At 36.4% G+C, this 20,620-nt stretch overlaps 3 protein-coding genes and 1 pseudogene across 5 annotated transcripts in view; 2 read left to right on the top strand and 2 right to left on the bottom strand.

The window, feature by feature from the left end:
- The window catches only part of slc12a5a (solute carrier family 12 member 5a), a 141,581-nt gene extending 139,793 nt beyond the window's left edge, over nt 1–1,788 (bottom strand). The window contains exon 1 of one of the 2 annotated variants that reach the window (XM_065279462.2): nt 1,360–1,788. In XM_065279462.2, the coding sequence (XP_065135534.2) occupies nt 1,360–1,483 (124 nt within the window). In that variant the 5' untranslated portion in view covers nt 1,484–1,788. The remainder of the gene's footprint in view (nt 1–1,359) is intronic. The other variant, XM_065279463.2, reaches the window with a different exon arrangement.
- Nucleotides 1,789–4,413: 2,625 nt separating this feature from the next.
- LOC135769910 (probable N-acetyltransferase camello) lies at nt 4,414–6,237 on the top strand (annotated as a pseudogene).
- Nucleotides 6,238–7,281: 1,044 nt separating this feature from the next.
- LOC135769838 (probable N-acetyltransferase camello) lies at nt 7,282–9,299 on the top strand. Its single transcript, XM_065279366.2, has 2 exons — nt 7,282–7,377; nt 8,044–9,299. The coding sequence occupies exons 1-2, from the start codon at nt 7,368–7,370 to the stop codon at nt 8,721–8,723; spliced, it is 690 nt and encodes a 229-aa protein (XP_065135438.2). The 5' UTR covers nt 7,282–7,367; the 3' UTR covers nt 8,724–9,299.
- A 2,414-nt stretch (nt 9,300–11,713) lies between these two features.
- Nucleotides 11,714–20,098, bottom strand: LOC135769836 (probable N-acetyltransferase camello). Of its 2 annotated transcripts, none has more exons than XM_065279364.2 (2): nt 19,961–20,098; nt 11,714–12,791 (listed from the first exon to the last, which is right to left on the bottom strand). In XM_065279364.2, coding segments are annotated over exons 1-2 (678 nt in total). In that variant the 5' UTR covers nt 19,962–20,098; the 3' UTR covers nt 11,714–12,114. The 2 variants fall into 2 exon arrangements, with proteins under 2 accessions (XP_065135436.2, XP_065135435.2); XM_065279363.2 differs by lacking the exon at nt 19,961–20,098 and adding an exon at nt 12,884–12,970.
- Nucleotides 20,099–20,620: the final 522 nt, after the last annotated feature.

Here is a 20,620-nt window from a genome sequence, read left to right as displayed (position 1 = left end):
CACACGCTTCTTATGATCTTTTCATGAACAAAAATGATAATTGTTTCTTAACAGAAAAATCATGGATAAATAGCAAACTTCAGACGCTGTGGAAAGAACCTACAAAGTGCAGGACTTTAAATACGTCACTTATCTTTACGGGATATTTACGGTATGTGTTTGAATGCACGCACAGATTTCAGAAAATCATTGGCAGTGTGAATGAACCAAAAATCATGACAAATCCCGGACAAATCCCGGATGCATTTTCCGTGTATTTTCTGTAATCTCTGTGTTAAGGGCTATAGGTTGCATTCCTCAAAAACACAAATGCCAGGACAATTATGAACTGTTACAAATGTATAACAGGCACATGTTGTTACAGTTTTGTAAAAAAAAAAAAACATCAAGTGCATAATCAGTGCTGTTGAATAAAGCTTCCTGACCATTGAAACAGACTCCCTATACAGTGCGGTGCACTAAAAATGCATTCTGCCTCATTAAATATTCAAACCCTTCATAAAATATAATCTCAGATGTACCATAACCATGTCCACTTATAAGGCTAACAGACATAGAGAAAGTATGTGACAATTTCAACAGGAGCACTGAAGTGTTTTTAAACGCAGTAAACGTGCCGTCATGCTGAAAGCACCGCTGTGTGCAGTATTGTTAGGAATCTTACACACAAACCCAATCTCTGAGGTCAGATCTGGCAATGCAGTAGAGATGATGAAGAGATGTGAGAACAGACATACTCATTTCCTGACATATCAGAAGAAAATACTTTTTCGTTTACAAATGCTGACATATCCATAGGTCGTCGAAGCACCAGGGATTAAGACCAAATTCATTTACATCATATATGCACTATACACCGATGCTGTAGTGGACAAATGATTCATAAATCAAATTGATTTTTCTGCAAACATGTATTCTACATAAAATATAGCTATAACACAGGTGTCATACAAAATATATTAAATAAAAACTATAAAATGGTACATATGTAATGTAATAAATATATGAACTACTGTACATTGATATGCACTAGACATTATTTGTGCGTTATCAGATGCAAAAATCCTCCACTTTACTATTGCAAATTATTTGACTATTGTTTACATAATATCATATGACGTCATATAAATATTGATAATATTAAAATCGATATTATTGATTAAGATTAAATGCTCTGTAAAATTGCGAATAAAGGTTTAATTAAATATACTACCATGCATATTATCTATAAAATAAAGAGTTTAGGATCAATGTGTGACATTATTGCTTAGTGATATTAATATTCCAGTCACACATTCCCATCAGTTAAGTGACTTTTTCCCTCACAGGTGTCAAATATCATAACGGTGGTGATTTTACCTTTACCGGAGCTGTCTGCGCCCGGGGTCTGCGCGGATGCGCCCGGTGTCGGCTCATCCCCTTCGAACAGCTGGTTCACTTCCCCCTGGATGTCACCGGCAGTCACCGTAAACCTCTTGCTCATGCTGTCGCCGGTGGCCTGAAGCGGACTGATGGGGGATGAATGAACGGCGCTTCGGTCTCGTTCACCGTTTCCCGGTGGAGGAATTTACCGGTGATGCAGATGCGCGTGCGGCACCGTTACGCACAAAGATCTACACACTCGATTAGAGCAGTACTGAGATCAGTGTTAAACCACGAGCAGAAAACGTGTTAAACGTCTCCGGTCGAGACGCACGTTGATTGTTCTTTGATATGAGACATTGAACGAGTCGCCAGCGGAGCATCAACCGGTGTCTGAGACTCGCTACGCATCCGGGTCCTAAAGCCTGCAGTGCTTCTTCCCCATTAGAAACACTGATCAAGATATAAATACACCTGCACATCTGTTCTGTTCATCACAATCAACATATAAACCAGTGCACTGCACACACATCGAAGCCAAGCATACAGTGATATATCTAAAGTATCCACTTGTAAAATCTGAGAACAATACAAGTTTAAGATTGTTAAACAGCCAATCGACAACAACACACAAAGAAAATATGTTTTGTTTTGATAAGATTTTGTTTATATTTGACTAATAGTGCGTAGACAAATCTCTTTACATTGGTAAATCCTAGTGGTTTGCACTGGAGCGCACCAGATGTTGAGATAAGACGCATCAGATTTGTTCAGGCTAGCTTGAGTCCCGCTGTCATTAAAGCTAAAGGGCTAAATATAAAGACACAGTAAAGGGGACATATCATGAAAATCTGACTTTTTTCATGTTTATGTGCTATAATTGGGTCCCCAGTGCTTCTATCAACTTAGAAAATGTGAAAAAGCTCAACCCTGTAACTTAGTTTTAGTAAACCATTCTCTGCAAGCATGTGGGAAAATAGCTTATTAGAATTTATCTCCCTTTGTGATGTCAGAAGGGGATTTTATTGCAATAATACCACCCCCTAATCTGTACTATCCAACAGGCCCAGATTGGCCATAGAGAGGACCAGGAGAATTCCCAATGGGCCGGTCTGTTTGTTTGGCCACGAAGACCGCTGTTGTCATGCTGTCCCTAGGCTGCCAGCACTTATCCAGCCCCCTCGTGTAATTTGCACGACGCGTGGTTTTCTTCTGCTTTTCAAAAGCTCGCCTGTGAACATGAGTTTTGTTACAAACGCATCAATATCTAGATGCGCGACTTGAAACAAACAGTCTCTAAAAGAAAAAAGATCTACAAATTGTATTTTTTTTATATAAGTCGTAGATGTAACAATGAATCCTCTATATTCATTATTTATTGTCTATTGCAAGAGTAACAAAAATCTATTTGATGCAAAACTCTTATTCTTATAAACTCTAACTCTAAACTAAAAACTTTTAAAGTCCATTATATCCTTTTATGACACAAGGTAAGCCTATTTAGGCGTTATTTTGACAATATATATGATCTAAGTACAAAAAAATTAAGATAAGGATTTTTTCCCATCTGTTTCCCCTATTACTTGATAAATCTTACTTGTGTAATGTATATAAGGGGTTTCCAAACTTCATCAACCCAACAGGTAATTTCAAGAATCTATTTTTTTTAAATAAAGGGAAAACACAAACACAGTTTTTAGTAGTTTTTGAATCGTTTAATTGAATAATACTAAAATACCTTCCCAGTGCACACGTGAGATCACGTGATAATCACAGTGACGTCACACCATTCTCATACTGTGAGATTTTTGACTTAATGAGTAAAATGCAAGCTCACTGTGAATTCATAATGTTAAGTTCATGGTATGAGTACACATTGAATTTTACATGACCGCAACATCTGGAACTTTGTATGTCATGTGCTTAATGGATACTAATGAGCTCACAGTGAATGTTCAGTGACCTCATATTGTGACCTTAATATATGAGCACACAGTGAGTGTGCAGTGTGGTTACACTTTTAGATCACTGTGACCCACACATTGTGACAACATTATGAGGATCTTGTGAGCTCATGGTGACTTCACTTAGAGACCAAATTGTTGACTGGTTTATGGCAGCACAATTACGGCAAAAATCTTTATTTGTTTAAGGCTACTGTATAAATTATATATTTGAAGTTTTTTTTTGACATCTTAATAATATCTTTAACTTATTCCCCGCCAGCCTTTTTTTAAAAAGATGCTCACAAGCATTTTTTTTGTAATTTTCACAAAATGCCTTGCAGGAAATTTTTCTTCTAAAAATATATAAACATTAAATACATTAAAAGAAAGAACAGACCCTCTACTTTCAAACAAACAATAAACAAACAAACAAAATGGGAAAAAGGTTATTTTTTCTGTGCCTACAAACTCTTAAATATGGGTATTTTCCTGAAAAATTGTTTTTCTAAAATAATTGAATTTTTGTGAAGGAATTTTGTTAGAGATCAGATTCAGAACGATTATCAAAACAAACACAGAGTTTAAAATTAGTAAATCATTTTTTGCTTCAGTTTTTTTATAAATTGGGTCCGCCATCTGGTGGATAATGGTGGTATTACAGATTAACATGAAAACTCATCAGGGACATGTTTTTTTTTCATGCAAATGAAATTGACGAGATAACTCTTTCCCCACCATTGACGAGTTAAGGAAACAGTTTACTAAATTCAGAAAAAATATTTTGAATACATACCATGGCATTACCATAGGCCTACCGTAGTCATCAAAAACTTCAGTTTTTGTAAATGGGCCTACATCAATCATATTTTTGCAGTGATGGGATGCCTCTCAAACAAGGATATTGTGGTATTTTAATGCATACCACAATATTAGCATTCTTAGGCTACTTCAAGATATTTTAAAGAATACATGGTCACAAAACCATGCACATGTAAATTTATAATAATAATACAATGGTACTTTGCATATATTTTATTGACCATTATTGTTCATTCATTCATGCTTTTAAAGCATTGAGGAAAACACGTTAGAACCAGATCGGTAAATGGCGGTTCGGCAGTAACGTTTTAGCAATGCCCCAATGACTTCATCGGAATGGATCGACATGATCGACGAATCTTGTGAACATAGGCCCGTGAATAATTATGTATATATTTCCACATATGTTTAGGAAACAAATTTTAAATAACAGAAAGAAAACCCTGAAATGTCATTCCTGATCCCATAGGTGGAGCTTCACGTTTGCGCTTGGAAACCTATCGGCAAGCAAGGGTACTGCAATACTTCAAGATAAGCATGGTTCATGGTTTTTTAAATAGGGTTTAAGAGAATTAAAACTATTTTAGCCCTAAGTTGCTCAGTCTGCCTATTAAAATCTCAATAATATAATACATTTTTCTATTTCAATATAGCTCAGACAAAATCATAAGTGGCTCTGGTCTATTCCTATAGGACTCCGCCTATTCCTTATCCCATGCATTTGTGAACTTTGGACAGATGTTATATCTCAGTGGCATGTGTCTCAAGGGATTTAATGTACAACTTCAGTCAGACTGGAGCATTGCATAAACATATAGGAATAAAGGTTTTACAAAACAACATCAATCAGTGAGTAGCAAACAATCTGTCTGTCTGTCTGTATCATGTTTATGTACACATCTATCTACTAAATATATAACAGGCGTGAATTTTTAAGTACAATTAATTAATGTAGTCAAGTAAAAAATAAAATAATAATACCAGAATTAAACAATTATTACTGGCAACTAGCTGCCAGTAACTTACTGTAGTTTTTACATTTATGTTATTTACTTGCAACAGTTTGTTTAAAGTTAAATGAACATAAAACATATTTAGTCTTTATCTTCTACAGTAAGTTACTGGCAACCAGCTGCATAATTACAGCAACATTTTTACATAAATATAAATACATAATGTTTAAAATGGGCTTTTTTATTTATTTGTAGGCCTATTTACAAGGATGAAGGGCTCTTCTGTTGTATAGGAATATATTTTAAAAACTTCCTTCTCTCATCCCTTTCACTAGTGCACATTTTGGTCCACATTATGAGCCTTATGATCAAGAAGCCATTGAAAATATTTACAGAGATGCAACTGAGGAACACATCAACCCTACATTCATTTTTGCCATGACCCAGCCTCTTCACATCACTTTAAGTATGTTTTTTTGCATTGGTGCTCATCTGCTCGGCAGGTCTGTTATTTTGGCCCTAATATCTGGAGGAGCCTGGGTTGGCCTGGTGTACTTCTGCTGCTATGAGTTTTACGCTTCTTATGTCCGGGAGAAACTGCGTACAGACATGAAGGACATTCCAGGTCACTATCTCAGCAATCCAGATAACTGCTTCTGGGTCGCTGAAGCCGAGATGGATGGTAAGCGTCGGATTTTGGGTATGGTGGCTGTGGAAGCCAAAGATGACGGTGATGGAAAAAAACATGGAGAGCTTTTACGAATGATGGTGTTGTCCACCTGTCGCCGTGCTGGCTAAAACCGTCATAGACTTTTGCAAGGAACGCTTTACAAAGATCAAACTTTCCACCACTTGTACTCAAAAAGCAGCTGAGGCGCTTTACTATAAGATGGGCTTTAAACTGGTCCTGGTTAATACTCAATCTGATGTTTCGGCGTGGGTAACCTGGATGACCCGAGCTAAAATTTTGTTCATGGAAAAGATCATGTAAAACTGTTAATACGCCTGACCTGAGCTGTGTGTCTTTGTGTTTGATAGTTTAATCTCACAGCTCAATAGCAGCAATGTTTGAGAGTTGTGAGACAATGATGGTATCTAAGAAGCCTGGAGTTTCTATAAGATCTAACAATAAAAATGTACATGTCTAAATGTGTATGTTAATCATTTTATTTATCTGTATATAACAATATAGTTCAATACTTTTTATTAGCACTTTGTATATCATGAAAATAAAATGTGAAAGATTTTACACTTCTGAATTGTCTTGCTTGTTGCACAATAGCTAATATGTTATTTATTCAGTTACTTATTAAAGTAGGGGTGAGGGGAGCACAAACTGACGTGGGGTTAATTGTAACACGGCTACTTCACATAAACAGGGCAGAGCAATCTGTGCTTATAGTCTGTTTCTCTTACAGTCAGAAATCTCCTTTAAATTTGTGAAAAGTTGTGATGTGTTTTGGTTAAGATTTTGAACAAAGACTGTTTTGGAGGTCTTATGTTTTGTTCAAAGTCACCAAATCCAACCTTATATTATTTTAATCACTGTCTTGGTACCCAAAACATAACAGCATTTTAAAACTTGTCACCAACTGATAGTTGGGATTGAAAACATTTTTACACAGCGGGGTTAGTTGTCACACAGTGATACAATGACGCCTCAGGTATACAATGATAATGAAATGAAAACAATATAAATACTTTTTTAATCAAAATGATAACTGTTAATACAATATTAGGGGAAATAACTCACTATTATATTTCTATACAATGCTGCATAATTCAAGGATGGTTAGATAAAGGATCATAGACGAATTAATGTGTGGATATCTATCTATTATAGGCAGATATGTTACAATATCTTCCTTTAGTATATAGACAGAATTTGATTGAATTATTTGTGTGTAAACAAAAAATTTTTAGCAGGTGTTACAACAAACTCTCTGTTTGTTACAATGACCCCCACATATGGGTAAACGTTTGTTTGCACTCCTGTCATTGTTCAAACGGTAAGTCACACAAACAAACTTCAAGTGTTAATTTTTTCCAGGTAATGTTCGACTACAAACCCAAGAATATCGCGATATGTGACTTTGCGCGATATATATATATATATATATATATATATAAATAAAAACTTGATGCATGTCATTCCTTATCATGAGCATATGTGAACTTCAGACCGATATTTAGGTGACGTCAGCGGCATGTGTATCACGTGATTAAAAGTAAACTTCAGTTCAGTTAAGACTCGCGCAACGATTCAGAATAAAGGCTTTACAAAACGATGTCAAACAGTGAGTATTTGGGCATTTCATCCAGAAAAAATATCTAAGTTACTCGTCTTTTTTAACGTTTTAAATCTCGTTTCGTTGGTGTTTTCAAGTGTTTTCGAGCATTAAAACCGTAAAGCTCAATACAGTAAAAACAATCTACACATTGCTCCAACGTTGTATTCCTGATGCAAACAATAGCAATGTTTAAGAATAAGACTGAATTTAAAATCAGTCACCACAGAAATCTTCAAATCTCTTCAATCTCATTCAAAGGTTCGCGTGTCTTCCTGAATTTCCTTATTTGGTGTGACGGAACTTCCGGTCCGAATGTATAGAAGTTCAACGTAGATTTAAAGGCGCAGAGGGCAATATAAAAACGTGCATGTTTTTAATAACCTAGTAATTAAATAAATGGTTAATACCAAATAGTAATTTTGTGTGACGTGAATTTTAAGATCAATGTAGTCAAATTAAAAAACAAAACAATAGTAGCTTAATAAAAACAATACCAGACTTAATGCGGTAATATAGCATAGTCAACTGCGTTCTACTCATAAACATAAATACATAATGTTTAAAATGGGCTTGTGTATTTATTTGTAGGCCTATTTACAATGATGAAGGGCTCTTCTGTTGTTTTGTATTGAATATATTTTAAAAACTTCTTTCTCTCATCCCTTTCACTAGTGCACATTTTGATCCGGCGATATGAGCCTTCTGATCAAGAAGCCATTGAAATGATTTACCCAGTGGCAATAAAGGAACACATCAACCCTGCATTCCTATGCGCCATGACCCAGCCTCTTCACATCACTATAAGTCTGTTTATTTGCATTGGTGCTTATCTGCTCGGCGGGTCTGTTATTTTGGCCCTAATATCTGGAGGAGCCTGGGTTGGCCTGGTGTACTTCTGCTGCTATGAGTTTTACAGTGCCTATGTCCGGGACAGACTGCGTACGGACATGAAGGACATTCCAGGTCACTATCTTAGCAATCCAGATAACTGCTTCTGGGTCGCTGAAGCCGAGATGGATGATAGGCGTCAGATTTTGGGTATGGTGGCTGTGGAAGCCAAAGATGACGGCGACGGAAAGAGGAATGGAGAGCTTTTACGAATGATCGTGTCGTCCACCTGTCGCCGTGCTGGTCTCGGTCAACAGCTGGCTAAAACCGTCGTAGACTTCTGCAAGGAACGTGGCTTCACAAGAATCATGCTTTTTACCACTTCTACTCAAAAAGCAGCCGTGGCGCTTTACCAAAAGATGGGCTTTAAACTGTTTAATTTTCAATCTGAGAGTAATCAATCTCCGGAGTGGTTAATCTGGATGACTCGAGTCAAAATTTTGTACCTGGAGAAGATCATGTGATCCTTAACTGCTGTTAATACACCTGACCTGAGCTCAATAGCAGAAAGTATGTGAGAGTTGAGAGACAATAATGGTCAGATGAAAAAATTATATGTAGTTTTTCCTCGGTTTTATAAGCCAAGGCTTAAGGCTAAGACACATGTTTGAGCCGTCTCAACTGAAAATAAACTTGCCCTTACACATCTTAAAATATGGCAGTGCCATTGATTTGTCTCAAGATACATACCAGTTACATCTTTTTCTAAGGTATGTTTATAAAATATGCTTAAACTTCTTAATATTAATTTAACTAATTCAGGCTTTAGCTGCCTTGTTGGAAACCAGAAAGAAATCTTACATTTCTAAATGACCTATCAATGGAAATGTAGTAATGTTGACGTTTATGAAACTTTGCTTACAAGAGAAATCATTTATTTAGCTCTTTATAGTTACAATAGTTACATAATTGTACTTTTTAGTAGCACTTTATATATTACACATAAATAAAATGTAAAAGATTTTTCACTCCTGAATTTGGATTGTTGTTCTAGTAATGCTTTGCTTGTTGCACAATAGGTAATATGTTATGTATTCAGTTAATTATTAAAGTACTGCTCTTATTCAATTTCATGGAGTACACAGCCCAGTAAAGTTATAAAAAGAGGATTGATGTATTTTCTCACTAAGCATGGTAAAAATCAAACAAATTACACAAAAAATGCAATCCAAACTGAACATATCCAGATAATGTTGTTGTTTAAAACACAATATAGTGATAATGTAATAATAATATGAGTTTATAATTAATCTGAGTTTCCATTGCTTTTGCAGTAGATGGACAATCACTGCTATGACACATTAGGTTTGTAGTCCTGCTTATTGCAAATTCTTTACATAATATAATATCATATTTCATATAATATTTGCTGAAAATAGGCAGAGTTTTAAAATTACAGCTTTAAAGATTATAAACGTTTAAACTAAAAGAATTCCTGCCCAGGTGCCAAGGATACAGTTTCTACCACTACTGAAAAATCTGACACAAGGCTGACCAAAGTGCTTTACAGAGCATAAAATATTACACAGAGTAAAAAAGAAAAACTGTAAAAAAAAGTATTAAAAACCATATAAAATTAAACCTCAGAGTAGTCAGTACGCTAAGGAAAAGAGATTTTTTAGCAGGGTATTTCATGGTCTGGCCACCGCGAATGCGCGCTCTCCTCTACGCTTTAAGTTTACACGTGGGACCACCAACCAGGCTTGTAAACAATTCAGAATTTCAGAATTGGCCTCCATTCAATTCATGAATTGGAATTTGAATTGAATTGACTCCGCCCTGCAGGAAGTTAAATTGGAATTGGAATTGGAATGACAGGAAGTCACACAACAGAAGGAATCTCACTCATTCAGTGTTAGGAAAGTTACTTTGGAAAATTGTTTGGCAACCATCATAAATACTTGGTTAAAGTAAAGCATTCTGGGAAATTAAGTCATGTTCCATCGTGTTCCACAAAATTGCAATTACACAAACTTAATTATTTGTTATGTGACTAGAGTTTTTAACATTAATTGCTGGGGGAAAACATTTCCTGTTAATGAAGTACAAGTAGTTCAAACTAATATAATTTATAGAATATGTAATGCAATCATATCTGACATATACTGAAAGCTTAATTTTTAACACTTCACTTACTGTATAATATGTATATGAATTTCTTTGAATTTCTATTGAATTGCAATTCTGCTAGATCCTGTTTTTGACATCAATTCAAATTTAAGAATTGAATTGGAATTTAGGAGTCATTCTCAGTTCAATTCTGAATTCTGCACAAAGCCTGCCACCAACAAAGCCTGGTCGTAGGCTTCTAAGAGGAGTGAAAGAATGAAGGAGTTCAGATAGATAAACAAAGGCGTTGTTAATCTTTAAATCTATTCTCTTGCAGATCGGCAACCAGTGTAGAGATCTGAGAATTGGAGTGATGTGTTAATGTTTGCGACACCTAGAGAGAAATCTGGAGACAGCATATTGGACGAGCTGATGTTGTGCAATTTGAGATGAATGAACAGTTGAACTATTTGTCAAACTGAAATAATGTTGCTTTTACCGGTTATCCACTATATATATATATATATATATATATATATATATATATATATATATATATATATATATATATATATATATATAAATATATATATATATATATATATATATATATAAATATATAAATATAAATATATAAATATATATATATAAATATATATATATAAAAATATATATATATAAAAATATATATATATAAAAATATATATATATATATATATAAATAAATATATATAAATAAATATATATAAATAAATAAATAAATAAATAAATAAATAAATAAATAAATAAATAAATAAATAAATATATATATATATATATATATATATATATATATATATATATATATACATACATACATACATACATACATAAATACATATATATATAAATAAATAAGATAAATTACAATGAAGCATTAAAAGTATAATTATTACATAATAAGGGACCAGTCCAGTACCAATACTCTCAATGCTCAAACTGATTTTGCCAAGTGAGAGATGTCCTCAGGGCAACATATTGTGTTGACCCAAGGAATTTTTTTTTAAAATAAAACCTAAACCCACCAAAAACCCCAACCATAACCAAACCCTAAAATCATGATAAGTGAAAAACAATGGTCAGGAAACAGCTGATCCTAGTTGTAAGCTTAAACTTAAAACAAATTGTAAACTTTTTCCTAAAATCTGATTGGTTGATTGAAATGTGGTCCCAGGGTCAACATAATGATGCCCTGAGGACATCAACAACTTGTCAAAATCAGGAGAGCCTTGGATCAACTTGTCTGAATAAAACTTGCGTATGGACTAACTGGTTCTCACCATGAATATAGCTGTAGATGCTGGAATGGCGTAAAGAAATAAAAGGAAGAAGGCTAAATTTTTTTTGCTATAATTTTTATTGTACTTGCCTTAAAACACAGATAACCAAATAAAATCAGCTCAACTTTTGCTATTATAATACAGTCTATACCGAATTAAAAGTGTTATATTTTATTTGCCAATATGTTCATAGACATGGACTGTATACAATAAACTTTCATTAGGTAGCAAATATGAAAAAAATCTAATTTAAATTATAACAAAAAATCAATAGGCCATATAACCCATCAACATAAGTCATATACCACTTAATATTACAAAACTAGGTACCCTGTAGCTATAAAATAGCCTACTTTTACCATATTTTTACCCCAAACTTAACATATTGTTTCCTTTTACCTACAAGTACATACTGTAAAAGTACTATGTTGTTACAAATACTTTCTGCTATTGAGCTCAGGTCAGGTGTATTAAAAGCAGTTAAGGATCACATGATCTTCTCCATGTACAAAATTTTGAGTCGAGTCATCCAGACCAACCACTTTGGTCTCCCAGATTGAGTATTAACCAGGACCAGTTTAAAGCCCATCTTATAGTAAAACGCCAAGGCTGATCTTTGAGCAGAAGAGGTGGAAAGTTTGATCTTTGTAAAGCCACGTTCCTTGCAGAAGTCTTTGGCGGTTTTAGCCAGCTGTTGACCAAGACCAGCACGGCGACAGGTGGACAACACGCTCATTCGTAAAAGCTCTCCATGTCTCTTTCCGTCGCCATCATCTTTGGCTTCCACAGCCACCATACCCAAAATCCGACGCTTACCATTCATCTCAGCTTCAGCGACCCAGAAGCAGTTATCTGGATTGCTAAGATAGTGACCTGGAATGTCCTTCATGTCCGTACACAGTCTCTTCCGGACATAAGAAGCGTAATACTCATAGCAGCAGAAGTACACCAGGCCAACCCAGGCTCCTCCAGATATTAGGGCCAAAATAACAGACCCTCTGAGCAGATAAGCACCAATGCAAATAAACAGACTTATAGTGATGTGAAGAGGCTGGGACATGGCGTATAGGAATGCAGGGTTGATGTGTTCCTTAATTGCATCTGGGTAAATCATTTCAATGGCTTCTTGATCAGAAGGTTTATATCGACGGATCAAAATGTGCACTAGTGAAAGGGATGAAAGAAAGAAGAAAGTTATTCAAATATACAATACAAATCAACAGAAGAGCATTTCATGATTGTAAATAAAGGCCTACTTATAAATCAAAAAGTCCATCTAAACATTATGTATTGATATTTATGGGTAGTTCGAAGTTGAATATGTTATATGTCATGAAGTCCGGTCTGCCCTGTTTTCTAATCTGCCTTGTTCCCTCTTGTTCCTGTTTTGCTCCGCCCCCTTGTTTGTTACCATGGACACTCATTGACTCACCCACTGCCTCTTGATTGTTGTCATTGTGATACATTGTCTCTGCTTTGTGATTGGTTCTTGTAGTGTTTAAATTCATGGGTACCAAAAACGTAATTTCTGCCATGCCCACCGACATATTTGTGTCCGTCTTTAATTTACTAACACAAAAGATCAATCCCTAGTGATGGGCAGTCCGGCTCTTTCCATTGATTCGGCTCTTTCGGCTCAAGCTCCGGCTCTTAGTGATGGGAGAAACGAAGCTTTTCGAAGCTTCGAATCAATTGAACCAATTGCTTTGAAAATTGATTCAGTTTTTCGAAGCAGTTCGAAACACCACACACGCTGGCGACCCCTGCTGGTCAAAATAGTGTAAAGCAGATATGGCCAAACATTTTACACTTTTTTTTTTTTACAAAATAATAGCAAGATTTTTATTAAAATATGTTAAAAAAAATTATTTAACTTAATTTAGACATAGTTAAAAGTGTATTATGTGTTTTTAGTTTTATTTAGGGCAAACAAATGATTAAAACTAACTACCCTTTTAATTATGCACATTTTTGTCATTAAATCTGTCTATAAACAATAAATAGACAAAATGGCAGTGTTATTAGTCAGAAGGATAAATGTTTTATGAACTTTTATAATAAAACTGGCCCGAGTTCACCGAAACATATTAGACACTGGTCATGTGATCAACTCCCCCTAGTGGTGAATCGTCGGATTTTCGAAACGTTTCGAAACAGTTATGACGTAATGAAGCCTCGTTTGCTAAAATCACGTGACTTGGGCCAGTTTGAAACAAGCTACGAACCAATGATTCGACACAAAAGATTCGTAAATGTTTCGAAGCCTCATGAAGCAGTGCTTCGAAAACGACCATCACTACCGGCTCTACATTTTAGTGATGGCAGTCCGGCTCTTTTCATAGATTCGGCTCTTCTGGCTCGGCTCCCTTAGAAGAGCCGGCTCCCCTGCCTGTGTCTGAAGATTCGGCTCTGCTCATTCGCTACAAAGGATCAGCTCTTAGAGCCGCTCGTTCGCGAACGACCCATCACTAATCCCTATTATAGCACGCTATATCCCAATACCATAGCAGCCATGCACCCCACACTTAACAGTGAATCACATCTTCTAAGTACGCATAAAACCATTATCTCTACAATATTTCTAAAGTTTAAGGGTAAGTTATAATGCATTATTTTCAAGAGGATACACACATGAAAAGTCCTCGTGAAACCTGCTTGGCACACCTACTGTATTATATGCAAGGATCTGGTGAAGCAATATCATAATGTATTACAATTTATTGTTTTGTAGTGCTTAAAATAAGTTGCTGGGACACAAAAGAAAGTCTGCTGTCCATAACATCTCAACGGGAACAAATGTGTGTTGTGTTTTGCAGTTTAACCACAAGGTGGCAGTATGTTGTTTGAGTATACAGGTGCTACTGAGTATCCTAAGAGAGAAGAAGTTGTACTAGTTAGAGAGTTGTAGCATGTGCTGAGTTATGGGGTCAATACTTTACACTCAGAACTGATCAACGTGCACTCACTACACTACTGGCAAGCAAGGGCATTGGCCGGGCTGGTATGAATGTTGCCCGGTGGTCAGGACGCTTGTTCTGGAAGTCTTAACTGTGCTGCAGATTGTCTATTCACGCTGCCATTACCAACGAAGTCAGATGGTGATTTGGATCCAGAAATGGTTTGCTTTTGTTACTGGATTACCTACTTTGTCTGTGGAGGATTTCCTTTCTGCTTCAGAATCCTGTCCAGAGTTAGCCATGTAGCGTTCACAGATCTGTCAGGTTGGACAAAAAACGGGCGTGACCTCGATCCTGTACTGGTGCCTTTCTTTCGCATCCGTGATGAATTATGTGTTGATGGTGTGCTGGTGATGAGGGGTGAACACTGTGCTATTGTTCCTTCGGCACTACATGGTCAGCTAGTAAACCTGGCGCATGAGACACACCAAGTAACTGTTCAAACTAAACAGAGGCTACGTGACTTTTTCTGGTGGCCTCGGATGGATGCTCAAGTACAATCTGCAGTTTCTTCCTGCTTGACCTGCCAAATGAACGATTAATCAGGAGAAACCACACCTGCTCCCCCTTAGCCTGTCAGTCTGCCACCTGATCCATAGCAGAAACTAGGAATCGACAGTAGTCAGACCATTTGACAGTGGACCTTCGGACTGCCGTTTTGCCATCTCCCTAATTGATTACCACAGTAAGTGGCCTGAGGTGGCGTTTGCACCAAATGTTACTGCAGAAGTGGTAACTTTTTTCTTTCACTCAGTCTTCAGTAGGGAAGGCAAGCCGCAGTGTGCCGTAACAGACAACGGCCCTCAGTTCCCCTCCAGTGTGTTTGCAGATTTCTTAAGAGAGAGGGGAATAGGTCACACACGTAGTAACTTATATTACCCCAGGGCAACTGTGCGGTGGTGGAACAGAGTTTTGTAGGAATGCATCCTTTCTGCAGAACAGATGGGGAAACCATGGAAATATGTAGTGAGTGTGTTCTTGCAGAATTACAGAGCTACTCCACACAGTACTAATGGTGTTTCCCGTTCTAAACTTTAATATCATTGCAAAATGCATACAAAGCTGAATATTTTTCCTGTTGGGCCTAAAAGTGACAAATACGCTCAGGTTGCGGACACCGTGAGTAACAAGCAGCTTAAGAGTAAAACGTACACAGACACAAGGCGTGGAGCCAAGTACCACACTCTAAAAAAACAAACGGTGCTATATAGCACCAAAACAATTGCTTTGGATCGTAACGATAGAAGAACCATTTTAGTGCCATATAGCACCGGTGAAGAACCAGTGAAGCACCAGTGAAGCACCAGTGAAGCACCAGTGAAGCACCAGTGTAGAACCATATAGGGGCCATATAGCACCACATATGGTTCTACATAGCACTATATGGTTCTACACAGGTGCTTCACTGGTTCTTCACCGGTGCTATATGGCACTAAAAATGGTTCTTCTATCGTTACGATCCAAAGCAACTGTTTTGGTGCTATATAGCACCGTTTGTTTTTTAGAGTTAGGTTTCAAACTAGGGGATCAGGTGAGAGTGAAAAGACCTGTTCATGTGAGAAAGGGAGCTTCTAAGTTCTCTTTACCTTTGAACACTGAGCAACAAATTGGGAAAAGTAACTTTGTGCTGAGTGACAAAAAGAAATGGAATGTGTCCAATTTAACACGTTTCCAAGGTCCTGTTGCTACTCAACATAAGGACTTACAGTCACAAGTGACATTCAATCCTAGGAGAAGTAATAGAGAGTGTAGATCACCTGTGTGGTTGAAGGATAACAGCAAATATAATAAATCTTATACATGCTTGAAAAAAAATCTTGTTTGGTGTTACATTCAAAGTATGTGAACTGTTGTTTGAGGTGATTGGGATTTGCATCAGAAGTAATGTTATTTCATTACAGTATTAACGCCAGTTGTAAAGTTAATATGAGTAAACATGCACAGTAATGGTAATATGTTATAAATAGCAGGGCCGGAGTGGGGCCACTTTTCAGCCCGGGAGTTTCGTACCCAAGACCGGCCCACTTTTTTCAGTGTTATTCTAAATTAGCACTTTTTTCAAATTGGATAAATAAAGCAACAGTTCAGCTCTTACTATAGTTTCTATTAATATCATGGTTAAACAAATAAGGTAAAAGTTAAATAATATTTCACTTAAGATGAGAAGTTAACAAAAATATTCCTCTACACTCTAAAAAAGGCTGTGTTATTTTTTTACCCATAATGGGTAAATATTGGACAGAACACATGCTGGGTTAAAAATAACCCAATGTTGGATTGTTGTTATGCAACCATGGATTATAATAACCCAACAGTTGGGTTAAAACGACCCAGCATTGGGTCAATTTTAACCCAACAGCGTGTTCTGTCCAATATTTACACATTATGGGTCAAAAATAATCCAGAACTTTTTGGAGTCTATTCCACAAGAAAAGGTTGATAAATTATTAGCATTGCTAATGCTATGAGGGCTATGATTAATCAGATGCAAATAGAAACATAAAACCCAGTCCGAATTAAAAAAGAAAACAATTTGACAAAAATATTGAATCCAATATTGGGTAAATATATAGCATAACAAGTGATTTATAAGCTTTTTTCGGCTGGTCATTTTTGACTGGGGACACAAAAGGCGTTATATGAACACAACCTGATTGTTACATAACTTTAATTCATATTGTTTACTCATTGCCTCCTCGTTTTTAGCGGGGAACTGGCTTATCTGCTGCTCAGAAGCTGCTTGCATAATATTTGCAAAGTCTATGAATCGTCATGTATACACAAAAGGCTAATATTTTAACTTAAAAAAAAAATGTTGGCTTGTAAATAGTTTGACATCGGTATTAGCCGAATAATTACGTTGCTAATGCTAATCATTACTAGGCTTATTTCTCTTTAAGTTACCTGTTGTTGTCCTCTTGAAAATAAATCTGTAAGTTTGGCACATTTGGCAGCATCATCCTCTAATGGATTTTTTCTTCAACCTGTTTTTTACGCCCTCCTCCTCTCAGACGCGTATTGTTACGGTAGGGCCGGCCCAGCCTACCGGAGAAAAGTTTTCTTGGACGCGCTATGGACCGAACCAACTCTATGGGAGGGGAGGGGAAAACTCCCTCACATGGTACAACCCATGCAGAGGCTGCGCGCTGCAGTGTCAATGCGAAACGTGTGAAGTGTTTTTTAAGAGAAGATAGACTCACTAACGTGACAAATGTAAAAAAAAAAAAAAAAAAAAAAAAACTCGACCGGCCCAAAAGCGAAGCGGCCCACCGGGAATTCTCCCGGTTCTCCCGATTACCCACTCCGGGCCTGATAAATAGTATTTTTTTTGTTATATGAAGAAACCTTTCAAGTGAGAGGGGAAATGTTGTGTTTTGCAGTTTAACCACAAGGTGGCAGTATGTTGTTTGAGTGTACAGGTGCTACTGAGTATCCTACGAGAGAAGTTGTTCTAGTTAGAGAGATGTAGCATGTGCTGAATAAAGATAAAGAGGATTACTTGTTCAGTTATTGAGTAACGTTCTCTGAGTACACAACAATGTGCACATACATCTTTCAGGCGACGGTCACATATGCTCATAATCAAGTCAAAATATCCATTTTTGACTTCAGATTTGCTTAAGGACGTTATTTAATATACAGGTTTCTACATGTTTTTGTCTATATTTAAGCCATGGTCGCTTGGAGTTGGGGTTAGAATTGGTTTAGGATGTCATTTTATATAACAAAAAGTTGTTTTAACCCTAAACCCAAGCGGAAATGGTAAAAAAAATAGCAAAAACACTGAGAAACCAATAAAGTTGGAATTTGGCGTATGTATTGCACGATTTTCACACTTCGTGCTATTTATACGCAACTCTGTAAGACTGGTGTCACAAATCCTGGGCATATTGTAATTTTGTTGGTAACCTCCTGGGTTGTGGCTGCTGTGACCATAGACTAAAGCAGAGCGTGCAGCTATGACTGGACACAAAAATGGAGGCAACAAAACATAATGACATAGGATATTAACCATTTATTCAATTACTAGGTTATTAAAAACATGTACATTTTTATATTGCCCTTTGCGCCTTTAAATCTTCATATACTTCTATACATTCGGAGCGGAAGTTCTGTCAAACCATAAGTAAGAATCTGTCAACCCTCCAGTTTTTCCTGGGATTCTCCCATATTTTACCATTCTTTCCCACCATCATTCCGTTGAATAATTTTTCCATATTTTTCCTGTATTTTTCGTCTTTCTAAAAAAAATCCCACTTGTCGTATTTGATGTTTGCTACATTCACCTTTGAAAAAGCAGGCGGCAGTTAACTGTAACATATCACTTAAAGAACATCCACCAATGAAACAAGAAGCAAAACAAAGCTGATTTTCTTCTTGTTTCATTGGTGGGTGGAGAATGACGAGCTGCGGGCAAAGCTACAACCGCCATGAGCATTAGCGCGCACGTCTGCTCACCAGCGTAAAAATACAAAAACTCACACATTTGGATATGCGGGCAATTTTGTGTAACTTTGCATGTAGGGAAACACAGCTGTTTGTGCTTTACTGCTCAGAGGTGTTAGGAATGCAACGTCTGTGACCTATGTATGAGTAACTTGCAGAGGCAACCCTACCGAAAAATCCAGCTACGACCAGCATAAGCTGGTGAGCTGGTTTTAGCTGGTCTCCCAGCTTGGTTTTAGCTGGTATTGCTGGTCTAGAAAGCTGGTCTAGCTGTTTTTTGGTCACTTTTTAAGTTGGTCTAGCTGTCTTTTGGTCACTTTTTAAGCTGGTCTAGGTGGACTAAGCTGGTCAGGCTGGAAGACCAGCTGACCCACCAGCTTTGCCAGGCTGGGAGGAGGAGCTTACACCAGCTACTGTCACCTTAAACCTTATGCTGGTCTTTGCTGGATTTTCAGTAGGGAAGAGAGCCATACAAACGATGATACAAGGTATTCACTGCATAAAAAGAATTTCTTACTTTGTATTTTTATCTTGTTTTCAGTACAAATATCAAACAATTTTTAAATCAATATCATTTTTTTTTGATGAGCAAAATGACCTAAGAAAATAAAATATCAAATCTAAGTGAATTTGTGATTTCATACATTTTTCTTCAATTAAGTGTTTAAGAAAAAAATAAACTTATTTAAAGATTTTTTTTCTCACCCTATAGGCAGTTTTTTTTGCTTGTTTTAAGCACCAATTTACTTAAATGTGATATTTTTTTTGTCTAAAAACTAGACTTATTTTCTTAATTAATTTGCTCATCAAGAAAATGCGTCTTTATTTAGGAGCTGTTAGATATTTGTAGTGAAAACAAGACAACAATACTAAGTAAGATGGATACAAAGTAGATGAAATAGACATACAGATAGATATTTTGCTACTCACTGTTTGTTTAATATTGTTTTGTAACGCCTTTATCCTGAATTGATGCGATGCTCAAATCTGACTGAAGTTGTACATAAAATATAAAACCTTTATAAAACATTGGTCCACTCCATCCTAAAGTTCACAGAAGCAGATCCAGCATCCAGCTGCAGAACCACAGACATTGGCTGTTTCTCAATTTGAAGTAAGATTATATCTGTTTGGGGTGGGGCACTTGCTTATTTGCAGCCCTCGACCACACCCCACACACACTCTCATGTTTTTTTAGCAGTTTAATTGTACCTATTGTTTATCATTAACCAGCACAAACAGAAAATGTATTTAGTTAGCACTTGTACACTCTACAAAATGTTGGGTTGTTTTTAACCCAGGGCTGGGTAACCATTGGACAGAACACATTTCTGTCTTAAAATGACCCAAATAATGGGTTGTTTTTACCCAACTATTGGGTTATTGATAATCAACCATGTTGAAACAACCCAGCAGTTGAGTTAAAACAACCCATTATTTGGGTCAATTTAACCTAGAAATGTGTTCTGTTCTATAGTTACCCAGCCCTGAGTTAAAAACAACCCAATATTTTTTAGAGTGTGGAATTTAGTTGTCAACACCAATTTTTTGTTGGGTGTTATCCAAACCAGTGTGAATTCAAATCCAGAT

The sequence above is a fragment of the Paramisgurnus dabryanus genome, chromosome 7 (genome assembly GCF_030506205.2).
Source record: "Paramisgurnus dabryanus chromosome 7, PD_genome_1.1, whole genome shotgun sequence".
In the NCBI taxonomy this organism is placed as follows: domain Eukaryota; kingdom Metazoa; phylum Chordata; class Actinopteri; order Cypriniformes; family Cobitidae; genus Paramisgurnus; species Paramisgurnus dabryanus.
The sequence above is the reverse complement of the archived record's forward strand: the minus strand, read 5'-3'. Positions and strand labels throughout refer to the sequence as shown.